This window comes from Harpia harpyja, chromosome 8 (genome assembly GCF_026419915.1).
Source record: "Harpia harpyja isolate bHarHar1 chromosome 8, bHarHar1 primary haplotype, whole genome shotgun sequence".
Taxonomy (NCBI): Eukaryota; Metazoa; Chordata; class Aves; order Accipitriformes; family Accipitridae; genus Harpia; species Harpia harpyja.
The window spans coordinates 36,997,502-37,012,792 of NC_068947.1; the positions used below are offsets into that span (position 1 = coordinate 36,997,502).

Below are 15,291 nucleotides of genomic sequence, written 5' to 3' on the forward strand. Positions count from 1 at the left end.
CCTCCCCTTGCCGCCAAAAGGCGAGGGCGGGCGCGTGTCCCGCCCCGCCCCGCCCCGCCGGCAGCTCCTCAGGGAGCCCCGCCCCGGAGAGGCGAGCTGGTGGGGGCTGCCCGTCAGCGGGACGCGGCGGCGTGGCGAGGCGAGCCCGAGGCCAGGCGAGGTCGGCGGTCGCTATGGCGCACCGCAGGGGCTCCCCCCGCCCCTACTACTTCTTCGTGCGTGACCAGCTGCCCGAGCTGCAGGGGCGCGGGCTGCCCGTGACCCGCGTGGTCGACGCCGTCCCCTACTGCTCCCAGGCGTGGGCGGTAAGGGGAAGGGCCCTCGCCCGCCCCTCGCCTCTCCGGCCTCCTGCGGGGGGAACGGCGTCGGGTTAACGCAGCTTAATGGTGGGGAGGGCAGGGGGGAGGCTTATGGCGCGGCCCTGCTCCAGCCGCATTGTGCCGGGGCAGTGGGTTACACAGCAGCTCACCTGCCTTTTGCTGATGGGGAACCAGCGCTCATCAGGTGGATCTGTGTGGTGCCCCTGTGCAGGCTGTGTGTGGGACAGAATGTCAGCGTGGCCTTTCTTGGAGGGTAAACTAGCTGGTGACTCAGTTGCCGTATGTTTAGGGTTCAGATGGTCATCTTGAGTGACCTCAGCTGGCTCTAGCTAAGAAGCACAAGCTACGCTGTCCTCCCTTCAGCCGTGGGGTGGTAGCTCTGGCTTGTGTGTGATGGGTAGCGGCATCCTTGGCTGGCAAGAGTAGTTTCAGAAGACCTCTTGTTTGTGGTGGGGCAGTGCTAGTTTTCCCTTGTCTGAAGATGCTTCAAAAGCATGTGCTCGCTATGTGTTCTGAATCAAAGCTTATGGCTTTGATAGGGAGAAAGCTACTGTTAGAGTGAACGTTAGCAGTTGGCAGTTCTTGCCAAGCATTGATAATGTCCTTTGGAAATGCACAATTAATTTCTTACGTGGAGTTTGTTGGTTTGTGGGACTACTAGAAGGAAGCAGTAAAAGCCTTTTTTTAACAATTTGCTTTCCTTCAAGTTGCTGACTAAGGAAGAAAAGATCGCATATACAGAGAAGGCTCGTAAGTGGAATGAGAATAAATGCTCTCAGAAGACAGTGAAAGAGGTAAATGCTGAGAAAGGAACACCCTTCAATGTAGCTAAATAAGAAGTGAAGTAAGTGGTGTTGGGGTTTGGTCAGCTATGACGCTGTGGAAGGTCACCTGCTTTCCATAGCCTCCAACCTCTGGAGGTTATGGCTGCTGTGGTAGTCCATACCGTTATGAACGTTACGCAGAAAATTGTTCTTGTTTGAATTGAAGGTGAGAATACTCTATACCATTTTAAACCAGCACAGCTTGTTCCTTTGGGCTCTTTTACCCAGTAAGATATAGTTCTCTAACAACTTAGTTTTATGTTTAACAATATTTTATAATGACTGACTTACAATGTTTTTATTTATAATACCGTAAATTGGTATGCCTTCTGGTCATAGGGTCATGTTGCTTTTGCTTCGTGGATGTCCTTAATTTAGGTGGTTCTTGTCTGACAGCCTGAAACCACATCTTACGCACAGCTGATTTGGCATTCTCAGGTGGCTGTGTGGTGGACCAGGTCAATGAAATGTTGCAACCTATGCACAAAAAGAATAATTACACATTATTTTTAGGTTGGTTTGACTGTGGAGAGAATAGTAATGCTATGGTGGAGGACAGAATCCCACAATGTAGCAATAAGCAGGTTAAGCTGAATGTGGTTGTGGTCAGGAATAGTGCTAAACAGATCCCTTCTGCTATTTACTGTCTTGAAAGGGGGTGGGGGGGTGTGTGTGTGTGTCCTTTGTTGTCGTTTTTTTTTTTTCCCCCTTCTGTCTGTCTCCCTTTCCCAGTAGTTCCTTGAAGCATGGTTTGCTTTGGAGTTTGAATTATGTGAGGTGTCAGAAAGCTTATTTTATTCCAGTCTTGGTTGACAGTGTAAAAACTTGTGTGTCAAAGCAAAGAGCCTGATTGAGTAAATGGATAATACTGCATTGACTTCTTCATCTCATATTACTAGATACTGACTATGAACTATGATTTACCGGTGAGGATAAATTTTAGGACTTTTAACTAGCAAAGCTGGATTAGTTAAATTAGTCAATCTAGACTAGTAGGGAGATGTTTAGGCGATGTTTTCTGATTTTGGGGGGCCTGCTGGTATGGGGAAGAGCTGTTTAAAACGTGATAATCTTGTTATTTAGCAGGCTAGGGGTATGTAATTTAATGAAGCTCCATTTTCATACGTAAAGGAGAGCTACATGAAATGACAACTAGAGTCATAAATGGAGGCTTCTGTATTTCCTTCCACAAGGTGTAGCATTTTAGAAAGCTGTAATCAGGGAAAGGAATAATTGCTTTACCAAAAGAAAGAACGTCATCCTTGTTGCCTGTCAGTGGAAATAGAGAAGTGTGTATGTATGAGATTGATTGTGATCTCAGTTTATTAATCACACCCCTGTACATGGACAACCACAGTTATTTTGTGTAGTGAAAGGTCGTGGTCATGTTTTGGAGATGACCTAAGCTTACTTGGATGGGACTAATTCCTCATTTTATTTTAAATAGTTTAAATTGATAACAAACTTTGGCTAAGATGGTAATCTGGAATTAGTGTACCTAGATGTGGATGTTATTCCCAATTTGGGTCTTGAATGATTGAATTCTGTAAGCCTGCCAGGTTTCTCTTCCTGTCTTCTTAAAAGCTTATTGTTCATGCATGGATTTGCAATGCTTAATGGGCATACGCTCCCCTCTTACTTGCTCTGTGCTGGAGCAATCTCATGAGTTCCTTGAGGCTTTATCAGCTTTTCCTGAATTTGATTCCTAGTCAAAGGCAACTAATAGGAGTGCCAAACTCTCATAAGGTTTATGGAAAAAAATTTGAAATTCCAATTTGAAAAGTTCCTCGCCTGTGACAAGTGGTTGAACCTAACAAAATTATTTTTAATTTTTTTTTTAAATGTGTTTTGTAAATTTAGCTGTAGTTCTCTCTAGTTGTAGCGAGTTGACCAAGGTATAAAGATACCTCTCTCTCTTTTTGTTAGAAGAGAAATCTTGCCTTCCTGGTCTGCAAGTACACAGGCACTTGTATATAAACTGCAGACTTGTTCCACCTAACCATAACTGTTAGTGGATGTTATATAAGGAGGTGAAGGGCTTTATTGGAGGTTAGTAGACTCTTTTGATTTTTTTTTTTTTTTTAACTTTCTCATCTTTTCCAGACGTGTAATCTGGCTCATCCGGTTCCTGCTTGTCTGACCACAAAGATGCCCAGTGTTACTTCTCTTCCAGATGCCCCTGCTATGTCTTGGAAGAATGATCAGGGTATAGTAATCTTAAAGCAGTTGATCCTGGTAGATAAAAGCTTGCCCTTTATAGATATTCTCAATGCTACCTATACAAAGGCTGTTTACATTTTGCTAATAGCCATCTGTGTCAACTGTTTGTTTGTTTTAAACTAATGGTCTACTGCTGTAAAAAGGTCTTTTGTAGTACAGAAGGAAGTCTGTGCAAATGTCCCTAACCCCCCCCCCCCTCTAATTCTGTCCTCTGGTTTTTTAGCTTGATGAGAGTATAGCCACTAATAGTTTCTTTACAATTATGTAGAGGTTTTTAAGAAAAAGGTAACTCTTCAACTCCTACCTTTATGATTTACAAGGCCTAATCCAAGTTTAGTATGAAAGAATACTTGTACCAATTTTAAAGAGTAAAGAGTTGTTGGATATCAAAGTTCAAAACTTGTATGGTAGAGGTGTTAAATAAAACGATGACCTGGCCTCTTGGGGAGAATAAAAGAGGGGATATGTACTCTGTCAGTGCTTTTATAACATCCTAGCTTGCTTCCTCACTGAAAGAAGTCTTGAAAACTAAACCTTTCTTATCTGTACCCTCTCTTCAAATGGATGTTTTAATTAGAACTGAGTAATGAACACATCTGTAATCTTTTCCCCAATGAACATTACACTATTCTGAAAAATGGTAAATAGTAGTGCTTACAAGCTAAGTCAAGCAGACAGTTAATATAAGCTGTATCTGCTGTGTGGTTAAGTCTCAGCTCAACCCTTTTACCTAACAAGCCTCTTGAACTATTTTCATGTTGTCATGGTTATGGAGGGGCAGGAAAGAGTAGCTCCGTAAAAAGTGTAATACTTGTTAGCGTTCTCTGTGCCAGAGGTCATGCTCCCCTGTCATCACGATGCAAATTTGATCAGATTGATCATGGTGGCTTGAGCTGACATGATTGATCTTTAAACTGAATGAGAGGGGTAATGATAAAGGATAACAGGTGCATTTTATGATGCTGCTCCTTATTATTTCTCAGTAAAAGTCCTGTATAAATTTTTTCATAAGGAAAGCAGTTCAAACTCAGGTAGGAGAGGTATCTTTCCTATGACCCCGCAGCTTGTAGAGCTTAAGACCCATGTAAGAGAGCACCAGCATTCAAGCTTAGGACAACTGGTGTTTAATGCCATAAAGTCTGGCATACAGCATTGTTTCTGTGTAAAAACAGTTATACATCTGTATTATTTAGTAGAACAAGTAGGACTTTTTGATGAGGAGCAGAACTTAAGGGTAAGGATTAAACAGCTACCTTAAACTTCAGCGAGAACATTGTATGACATTCATGAAGACAAGGATTAAGGTGTATTGTGAAATATTTTTCATAGTTGGATACTCTTTAAATTAGTAAACAATAAATTTATTTCTTAACATTGCCTTGCGTATTCTTGCCACCTTCTTTGGGAGCTCATTTAGTGGAGGAAAAGCAATCCTTTTAATTAGTGGACTTCTCAGGTCCTCTTACCTCAGAAGATTATTACCAGCTCATTTAACTTGTGTAAGTTACTGAATTGAGCTTGTGAGGCTGCTTTGCAATTACTGATTTTTTTTTTTCTAACCTTATTTTCCCAAAGGGTGGAGAGACCCATAAAAAAGAGTAGTAGTTCCTGTTGGATTCCAGGCCTCTTAACATTGGGGTTTGATTTTTTTTTTTTTAAATTGCTTTTATTTTGGATTTTTTTCGCCCTGATCTCTACACACAGTAGCATCTATGGAAGGTGTACCAGGACTACCGATACAGCTGACTCTTGCCTCAGTATTAGTTACCTTGTCACCTCAGATACAGAGAAGGATCTGTGTGTTTTACTTGGTCATTACTCTACTTTACTCACTCGTGATAAAGTGCACCGAAGCTTTCACTGGATGAGATGAGGTCAGGATGGCCTTGCTGTAACCTCTGGTGGCTCTTCTGAAAGTGTTGGGTTTTTCTTTTCCTTTCAGCTGTGGTTGCAGACATCTTCTACTTCCTGAACATTTACAGCCATGGCAAGCTGCCATCCCACTGCGAACAGCGCTTCCTTCCTTGCGAGATTGGGTGTGTCAAGTACTCCCTACAGGATGGCATAATGGCTGATTTCCATCACTTCATAGATCCAGGTGAGTTCCAAGGAAGGGAGACAGGAAGTAGTTAATCTTGCTTTGGGGTGAGAGGGAGGCTTTCTAGTGTCACTTACTACTGCGCTGCCCTGATTACATTTCTGGTATTAAGTCAAGTTTATTTCTTTGACTATAAGTGGTTGGACTTCTTAAAATAGCAGAGAAGTGCTGATTGTTTCTGAAGAGATGGACTTAAGTGTCAGAACTGCATGAAGCTTCAAAGAGGGTAGAATAAATCCAGGAGGACCTTCAGATGTTTGTGCTTTACATTTCATGCTAATGAATGTTTTCTTGATTGGACCTAAACACACACAGTACACAATATACTTTGTTTTTAAAAATGCATATAACTGAAAATAACTTTTTCAAAAATAGTTGTGGCAGTTGTACAAGGCCATAAGGGAAGATGAAGCTGTTCCTTTTTGTACATGAAACTATAGTGTATAGTTGAGAGTTAAGGATTTGTCATTGTGGATGTTGGATGATGATTGTTCTTTTTCTCCCACCTACCCTGCTCTTCTGCAGAAGTACCACCACGTGGTTTTCGGTACCACTGCCAGGCTGCTAGTGAGTATCAATGGAGGAAAGGAACGGTATGCAAAGGTGTACAGTTTTAGACTCAGCTTATCTGATCTGTATCCAAATGTTTTGTAAGTCTCCAGGTTCTCCATCTGGGAACTTGTCAAGTTTTGAAGAGAAAGGAGTGACAGCAGCTTGTCTCAGTCACGTTTTATGTTTCTTGTACCCACAAATGGCAGAGCACTTCACCCAAAATGATTTTGTCAATGGCAGAGTTATCTGTATTCTGTCTTCCTATTTTAATTCAATAATAACTGCAGTATGTTCTTCTGAAATGGGACAACTTTGTATGGCTTTAAATGCTTTCAAGCCCACCTGAGCGGAGTATCCTTCCCTTGATAGTCCTTGCGTATATCTTCAGCATGAAGTGCTAATTCATAACAGGGTAACTCAGAGACCCTAGTTTGTATTTAAAAGTCGTAAGTGTTTTGCAGCTTTACACGCATCAATAAAGTTAAAGCATTTATACCGTTGTTGTGTCTGGCTTGGCCTGCCTTGTTTCCCTTGTGACTCTTAAGTAGTGTTTATAGATTCCAGTTTGTTTCTATTAGGACACTTCCTCCCCTTGTGTACAGAGGCAACAAACTTGACCCATGTTTTCCTATGTCAATTACTTAGATAATGGCCTGTTAAAAGGGGTAAGTGTGTGTGTGTTTGCACGCAGCCCAGACCTGCCAGTCTTCTGCTGACAGAAGCAAGGTTTTGATAGCTTAGTCACCAGACACTGCCTGTAGAGAAGAGTTGTGTGTGTTTGTGTGTATACAGATATGTATATAAAAAGATACAAGGGAGGGGGAAACTGTATCATTTAAGGAAAGAGGACTTAACCATAACTTGGTGGTTTTTTTTTCTGCCCCCCCCCTTAGGTGATGCCACTCATAAGATCCCTATATCTGGATTTCATCTTTCACGTACTTGTTATGCAGTTGTCTTACAGGAACTTCTTGAGTTTGTCCAGCCAGCCAGAGGTGTTTGGCCTCACTTTTACTGCAGGGTATGGCCAAGGTCGAAGTAAGATGCTCTAAATCAAAACCTCTAATTTCACTTCTGTTAGGTGACTAAGGAGATACTTCACTCTAAAACCTGATCAGTGTGCAAATGAGTGGGAAAAGACACCAAAGTTTTCCAGTTCCGTGCAGGAAGAAATGGCCCCTAGAAGCCAACCTTTTTATAAAGCAGAGACCTAATTTTCTGCCTTCTTATTTTCAGCCTGCACTTCTGGCTCTAGTCTACTGACGAACATTTCGCTTGGTCTCTGACAGTGTTTTGACTTAGGTTGAGGGCTTTTAAGATTGACTTAAATTGATTGTGCTGAATAATAGTCACACAATTCTGCTTTTCTAAGGGATGTTTTTACATTTTTATGACTCTTGCCCCATGAGAATACTGTAAATCTTAATTTTTGCTCAAGTTTCATTTGCCAATGAGCAAAACAAAATTATAGGATTCAGAGGCGTTTAAGCTTCATGACAGCTATACTACATTTCAATTCCCTTTGAGCCTAATGTTAATCCTTAAAAAGGTGGGGAGAGTCAAGATCTTGGGCTCCATCCATAAATATAGGGCTTTGAAGAAATATGCATGAAAAATATCTCTGACCACTTAATGGAGATACCTGTAGTATGGATTAACCTTTAACCTGTCCCCAAACATTAGTCTAGAATTTCTCCTGGGGTTTGGTTGGAAAGCCTCTGTGGCATTTGGTTCGTCTTCAGTATAATTTTCAGGAAGTGTACATTCAGTCCCACAGCCAATGAATTTTGTTTTGGAGGTGACTTTTTCAGACCTAGTTAGTAGTCTTGCAGATGTCAGAATTACATATTGTACTACTACAATCTGACTGAAATTTTCATTCCTCTAGTCTAATGACAGATTCCGAATTAAATGGTGTCTCGATCGAATGGCTAGCATAACAGGTAGGAAATGGATAATTTGTGGCCTTCCCCTGCACCGCTGCCTCCCCTCCCCCCAAGAAAGAAGGGTTATGTAATCATGGACAGCTGTATTTGTCTGAAAATCTTTGGGTCTCAAAGGTTTCATAAAAGTTGGTACTGATAGCTAGAACTACTTTGCGTGCTTCTCCCTCTTCTTTTCCTCCCCATTAGTGACAGTAAACCAGCAGCATTATCAGCTAACTGGCTAATGAGCGCATCTGTAGAATAACATACACTGTTTCTTGCTCAGCCAGTTAAAGGAGCACTGGAGGCAGTGACGTTACTGTGAAGGTGGGTGTATGGTAACACATGGGAAAACTAATAGCTGCTGAGGAGAGACGGCCCGCAAGTAGGATACATGATTACTGAGGTAGAGAAAATCATGGGAATATAGAACAACACACTTTGCTAGGAAGCCAGGTTTTATTAAAACCACTGGTGGAATAACTCGTTAAGGTTTACAAGAGCTTTGATGCTCTGGTAAGAGGCTGGGCAATGAACAGGGACTGGCTGAGAAGTGAGCTGTGCAGAACATTCACTGACTCTCTTGTTCTCCTGACCTGGATTTTCTCTGAGCTACAGGCATTGAGAGCCATCTGGAGCTTCTTGATGTAGAAGACCTGGTAATAGAACTGTACAGGAAGAAATACCAAAAGGAGCCATCCAAGACTTGGGTGTGTAGAGAACTGGATGTCTTCCTGTGGGATTTCTCCAGTAATACCAGGTATGTTGAGTTCTTCTTTGTGGAAACATATATTAGCCTGATGTGTCTTGGTGCCCTGCATACAGCTTGTATGCTGCTAGCCTAGAATGTTCTGCAAGCCTTCTAATAAAAAATGCTTCCTGTCACATTGTGAGTACAACTGGAAATGAAAAATACTTTCCCAAAAGAAGTATAAAGACAGATGGCTTTTTAATGCTGAGTCTGAGGCCTAATTTAAAGGTGGGGGTAAAAACTGGGAATAAAATATGTTGTGATATTTAACTGGAAATCATAGAAGTGAGAAGATTCAGCCTCTCTTAGAAGTGTAATTTGGAGAGGACCTGGCTGTTGTTATACATCAAATGCCTCACGCTGCTACTGTGATGAGGGACACGGTATGTTTGCCAGTGGTATAAATCAAGTTCTCAAGCATAAGCGTTAAGGTAGATCCTATCTTTTTTTTTTTATTCCGGAACGAATGTTCTTTATTACACATCTGGAATCCTATTTACTTTGTAGGACTTTTTCCCTTTTTTTTTTTTTTTCTTCCCCTATGTGTCTTGAATGGTAAAGCTTTTCCTGCTTTCAGATTCTTCTGTGTTTGTACAAAGAAGTGGTATGTAGCTTGTGGTGTGGTGGGGGAATATTTAGTGATGATGCAGTTAACTTAGAAATATACTTTTAACTTTTCCTCTGCTACTGTTTTCAGTAAGAACCAATAATTTGATCTTAAATTTTAGTAGATCTTAAAAAAAAAAAATCTTGGAAGTCTGCTTACTTATAGTATGGATTTTAAGGTCCATTGGGATAATCAATGTCACTTTTTATAGTCAGGCAGTTTTCACTTACTCATGAGTATCTTCACACTAGAGGGAGACCTTAACAAGAACGGAAAAATGTAGTTTAAAGCACACATTTGGAGAGGAAAGTGGAGATGCTTATACTAAGAGGAACTATTTCACATTAATGGGAAATTTCAAATTGTTACCTTTAAATTCCATTTGTCTCTTAGGATTCTCTTTTCTCCCTTGCCCCGACCTCAGCATGAAGCAGGTTGCCTGTTAAGCATGCCTTTTTAACTCTGCATAAACCACTTAGAGCTTAGTTATTGAACGCTGGTCCTCTGTGAAATGTTAAAGGTGCTGTATGGTCACTGAGACAAAAGATAACATCTTTAATATTTGTTCCTGTTCCTTCTGACCAGACCAAGTATTCATGTTGATTAACAATGTAGATGCTTCTGAAATAAGCCTGAACTTCATTTTGCGTAGGTGCAAGTGGCATGAAGAGAATGATATACTCTGCTGTGCTTTGGCATCCTGTAAGAAAATTGCGTGAGTATTGCTAAGGAGTTATCTCCAGTATGATGACTCTTTATTTTGTTACAGATGCATGTTTTTGGCTCTGGCTTCTCTTGACTGCCTGGAGTGCTGTAGTTCTAGATCTTGAGTTTTATTTATTCCCTTCACCCCCAAGATTTTGTTCTGTTTGTAACTTCCAGTGTCGTTCATATGGCTTAGCAGTATGCTGTAAGTCTTAGCACTTAGATGTAACATAATTTCTGTGATAGTAATGTCCATCACTCTATAGTCATCCTTTCCCTACCTCCGCTTACTACTGGAGAGTTGAGAGAAGTGTTAATTACATTAGAATTCACTGTTTTTCCTGAGAGGTTTAGTATACCTGTATTTGGTGAGAAATTCTCGGCACATTCTAGTATATCTCTACTTTGGAAACTTTTATACTGCCTTACATATAATGTAGATACATAGGGTTCTGTAATCTTTTTGGTGTGGAGAAAGGGAAAGTAAGTAGTTGGGAAACAAGGAAATGCCATTTAAGATATCAGTCAGTAGCACTTAGAGAGATAATGAATAGTCTTTCATTCAAAAAAACTCTTGTTGTGTACTGCTATGCCTTGCAAAAAAAATGTTGCTTTTCACACTTCTAAGTGGTTGCATTTGATAGTGTGGGGAAATAGTTGTTTTGGTTTCATGTGTAGTTGTAGAATAGGGTGGTGGTCTTGGAAGGATGCAGGGTAACTATTTAGCTGCTGCGATAATGTCTTTCTGCCCTCTCACATATGCTCTGTGCATCTCAGTCTGTGGTTGCTTTTGTTTGCCAGCTGAAGAACTAAAAATGCTGTGCTTCCATATATGAGCATTACAGCCCTCTTAGCCAAACTTTTCTTATTTTCTTTTTTTCTTGGTCAAGTTATTGCATCAGTAAATGTTTAGCTAGTGTGTATGGAGTCTCACTGACAGCAGCTCACCTACCTCTTCAAGACTCCAATTATGGTGAAAGCACAAATACCAAGATGGTGATACTGGATGCTGGACGTTTTCAGGTCAGATTCTTTAAACTGGTATCCTGTTTTATTGCTAGTTAACTTCGGTGTTCAAACTTGCCAATTTCAGGTTAGCTGTTTTTTCTTTGGATGATGTCTTTTGTGACATATATTAGGCAGACTGATGAAAGAGAAATAATCACTAGCTGGGTCACTTCCTGTGAGTTTTTGACCATAATTCATAGGTTTAATGGATAGTTGTGTATACTACATTTTAGAAGACACATATGTTATTTTGAATGTTTATTTCTTCATACAGAAAATGAAGCCTGAGGGTTCTGGATGTGACAGACATTTCACTTCTCCAAGTCAGGATCAAGAGTTAGTCCCTTCTAATTGTGAGTTTGAAACTTTCACATTTATAAGGGGAAAAAGATATTTAAACTTAATCCAATTGCTGCTTTTTCAAATTTCTGGGCTTAGATGTTGCCTGTCAGTGTCATAAAGCCACTGAACAGCTCTGCATGAGCTGTGCTTATTCCTGCATGTGAATTTCACTCAATTTCTGAAGACCTAAGCATAAAGCTGCCCTCTTCTTACTGGACGTAATCTTATGGTCAAAAAGGTCTCTCAAAATTTAGTTTTTCTTATAAATGTTGCTCTCTGATTTATATCCCCTTATTTTTCTGCTACTTGAAGTCCATTCTCATATGCTTAGGTGCTTTGAGGCAGGGCCATCTGTGAAATACTCTCCTTGCTCTTAAGTCTTTATATGTGCAGACTCAGCTGGTACTTGTTGCAAGTATTCTATTATAACTCAGTTCATAAAGACTGCTCATTTAAAGTCATCTTTTTGGAGACAAAATTTTTTTTAATAGAAGGCACGTGAGCTCAGTTCATCTGGGCAGTTCATGGCTAATCTTTGGAGGAACAGAATCAAGTTTGCAAGACAACTGTAAGAATTCTGAGTTTGCAGCTTATTTTCTTGCATATAAAATACATGCTGAATTAAACTCTGAAACTGTTCCAATTGTAAATCATGAGATCTTACGGTCTTGGTGTTTATAGAGGACACAACCCCTGTCTCTGACTTTATATATTAGAGCTATTGAATAGGCTCAGCTCCACAGCATATGAAGAACAATTCCATTAACTTATGCAAGCTTTAAAGGCTGTTTTGATTTGCAAACTGTATTTAATTTAATAGGTGATTCTCCATGTGGTGTGAAGACTTCCCTTTATGGAACAAGTACCATGCGAGGAAGAGGAATTACTCGATTGCTGAAAAGTGCATCTGATCTATCCAAGTCTTTCAGTAATTGAAAATCTTTTCTACATGCAGGACAGCTGTAAATTCTAATTTTCCTTGTTTCCCTAAGATAACCAGCAGTTTCTCCAGGCTGCAGTTTTTCATCTTATGTGCAACCCTTGACAGTTCAAGTTCTTGTTAGAACTATAAAACTGTTGCCTGGATTTAAAGACGACGAAAATCTTGCTTATTATCTACAGGAAGACTTATTTTGAAGGGACCCGACAGTTGCATCCTCTCTTTAAAAACACATGCCATACTAGTTCTATTTCTTAATGGATGGAGTGCAAATTCAAGATTGATTAGTCAATATCATTGGATTAGAAGAATTCTTTAGTGGCCAGTGTGACTTTAAACAAGTGCTTCATTTTTTCTTCCTTCCTCTCTTCTGCATGTGGAAGATAGAATTTCAGTGTATAAGTCTCTCCCAAAAAATGATGGGAGGGAGCACTGAAGGTATGAAGGGCTGCACTGGGTGAATTAAGGATATAACAGTCTCGAAGGTTTGCTATAATCTGTCAGTCTAGCCATGAAGAATTTGAGTGGTCGTTCAAGGCAAAAAACCAGACTTTCTATGAAATGTCTTGGAAGAAACGTGGTGGCAAATTTATCCATCTATTAATGTTCTTTTAGAAGCACAGGCTATATACATGAGGAGCAAGTACAACGTAGATTTTTTTTTTTTCCTTTGCATCAGTTTTCTGTTTAAAAAATGATGTGCCTCAAACTTAGAGATGGAAGAGGAGCGTAGGTGTTATGGGGTTTTTTGAAAGAAATATCAAATTCAAACTGATACTTTAATCTGCACATGTAATTTCACAAGTTTAGTCAGGCTGGGTAGATACCAGTCATAATTATTTGAGGGCATATAAAAACTGGGAGACTGTCTGATGTATCACTAGGAAGTTAGATGTTCTGTTTTATGGAGGTACAAGTCTTGGACTAGTCCCCAAAAAGTTGTCTGTTGTCTGAGCCTCGTCCGTAGTCCATGTGTCTTTAAGCAACTGATTCTCAGAAATAAGAGCTTATTTTTTTAAATTGTTTCTACATTTTGTTCCAACAGAGGTCCAGTTGTGAAATACTATTTCCATAGCAACTAACTGTGAGAAGATATTTATTTTGTTCCTTGTAGGAACTGAAACTCAAAATTAGGTCGTTCATTCTTTTGGATAATAGGAAACAAAACCCCAAACCAACCAAACAAAACCCAAAACCCAACCAAAATAAGAGGTCGACACATTTATGAATAAACTTGAGCATGCTGATCAGTATGTCAAAAAAGGCCAGTCGCTGGTTTAGTTGGAAGCCTATTACAGTTGTTGTAAGGCCAGTTGAGGCCCTTCATCCAGTATTGCAGGATCACTGAACCATTTTGATGCCTCTTACCTAGCAGTTTGCTTATATGACTGAATTTTCTTGAATTATTCAGTATTTCCTTCCTTTGATGCTGTTGTTCTACCTGCTAAATTTCACCAGATAAGGGACAATAAACCTCTAAGACTGAGATTTACCAATGAAGCATCTGGGAATGTTGTAGCAGACTAAGAGTGTCTATTTCGTAGTGGCAAAGGCTTCTCTGCATTGGAATAGAGTTGTTGAAGTTTTAAGTTTCGTAATTTGACAGCCTTTGCTGCATTGACTTTCAAAACGTACAGAACTGTAATCTTTGAATTATTTTCAGAGGTCAGTGTTGCAATAAGAGTTTCATGTTTCAGTGCTTAAGAAGAAGAGAATTCATTGTTATTAAAATATTTATTTAGTATCAGTGTAAGTACACAAACCAAAGAGCATTTGTTACTATGCTTAAGGTAGTATACATCTTCAAGACTGAGATAAAGAATCTGAGCAGAAATGGAGAAAATACAGAGTTAGAGTTCCATGGCATGACTATACCTTACCACCTGTAACTTAAAATGGTACATAAGCTGTATAAGACCTAGTTATACGCTGTAGGCAATGGGCTGTTAACTAGGGCAGTATCTGTCTTGCTTTAATAACAACCTGTGGCATTTTTTGGAGTGAAAATTGTAATATCTACCTAATGAGAATGAGTACACTAACTTGATGCAGCCTGCTTAATGCTATTATTCTGCATATATTAAGGGGGATCCCTAACAGCTGTTGGAGAATGATAGAAAATTCTTTCATTTTGGAGCTCTGCTTCCCTGACTGTTTTGCAACTTGAAACTCCATTTGATTTCTTGAAAAATAAATTCTGCTTAATAAGCACAATACAGTAATGCTTCTCTCCTTTAATGGAAAAGTAAAGATGAGGGAAAGGTAGTGACTTACAACCTTAGCACACTTCTTAAGTGCGCAAGGAATAGTATTGGTAAGGCACAAACTATGGGACAAAATTGGAACACAGTCCTCCCCACTTGCGTGACAAAATTCTCAAGGGGAAATGAAACCAAGTAAAGGCAGAATGGCTCTTGAGCAGAGCTTGAGTGATGTAGCTTTAAACTTCAGTGGTGTAGCTTTAAACATGTGCTTTTTCACATGGTAAAAAGTAACAGTATCTTAATACTTTCTGCATATGGGTGTATAGGTACCATACAAACTGAACTGTCTAAAGAGCTGTTTTTGTAAAGGAGACATCTAACAGATTCTATGAGACCTGACTTCCTGTCCTCCTATTAGTGTAGCTTACTCAGTCCCATGACAGTAATGGGTAAAAGTCATCCTGGTTTTGCATACACGTTAGAAAGTTAATAGGTGTTTTTGCTCTTGTTATATGAATAGTACATGAATTGTTGAATTGGGCGTTACTACTCTCTACTATAAAGGTTTTGGCTAGGAGAACAGTTGTCTGAGGGTCATGTCACCACAGTCCATTGTGTTTTCAACTTTGCTGATTTAGTCTGACATCAGTATATTAACCTGTAATCACATACTCTTTTACATTCTATTCAAAGAGTGTATAACTGATATTGAAAAATAAAGCATGTTCATGTAGAGTAAGCAGCAGTTACTGCTTCCATGTAGCAGAAACTATGAATTTGACTGTTACTTGTGCA

General features: G+C 39.8%; 1 protein-coding gene across 1 annotated transcript; it reads left to right on the forward strand.

Annotated features, from left to right (window-relative positions):
• The first annotated feature begins 132 nt into the window (after window positions 1–132).
• Window positions 133–15,291, forward strand: MAEL (maelstrom spermatogenic transposon silencer). The gene is made up of 12 exons (XM_052795097.1): window positions 133–305; window positions 1,028–1,114; window positions 3,248–3,350; window positions 5,307–5,462; window positions 5,988–6,029; window positions 6,908–7,035; window positions 7,903–7,957; window positions 8,558–8,699; window positions 9,950–10,012; window positions 10,893–11,025; window positions 11,285–11,363; window positions 12,173–15,291. The coding sequence occupies exons 1-12, from the start codon at window positions 174–176 to the stop codon at window positions 12,286–12,288; spliced, it is 1,236 nt and encodes a 411-aa protein (XP_052651057.1). The 5' UTR covers window positions 133–173; the 3' UTR covers window positions 12,289–15,291.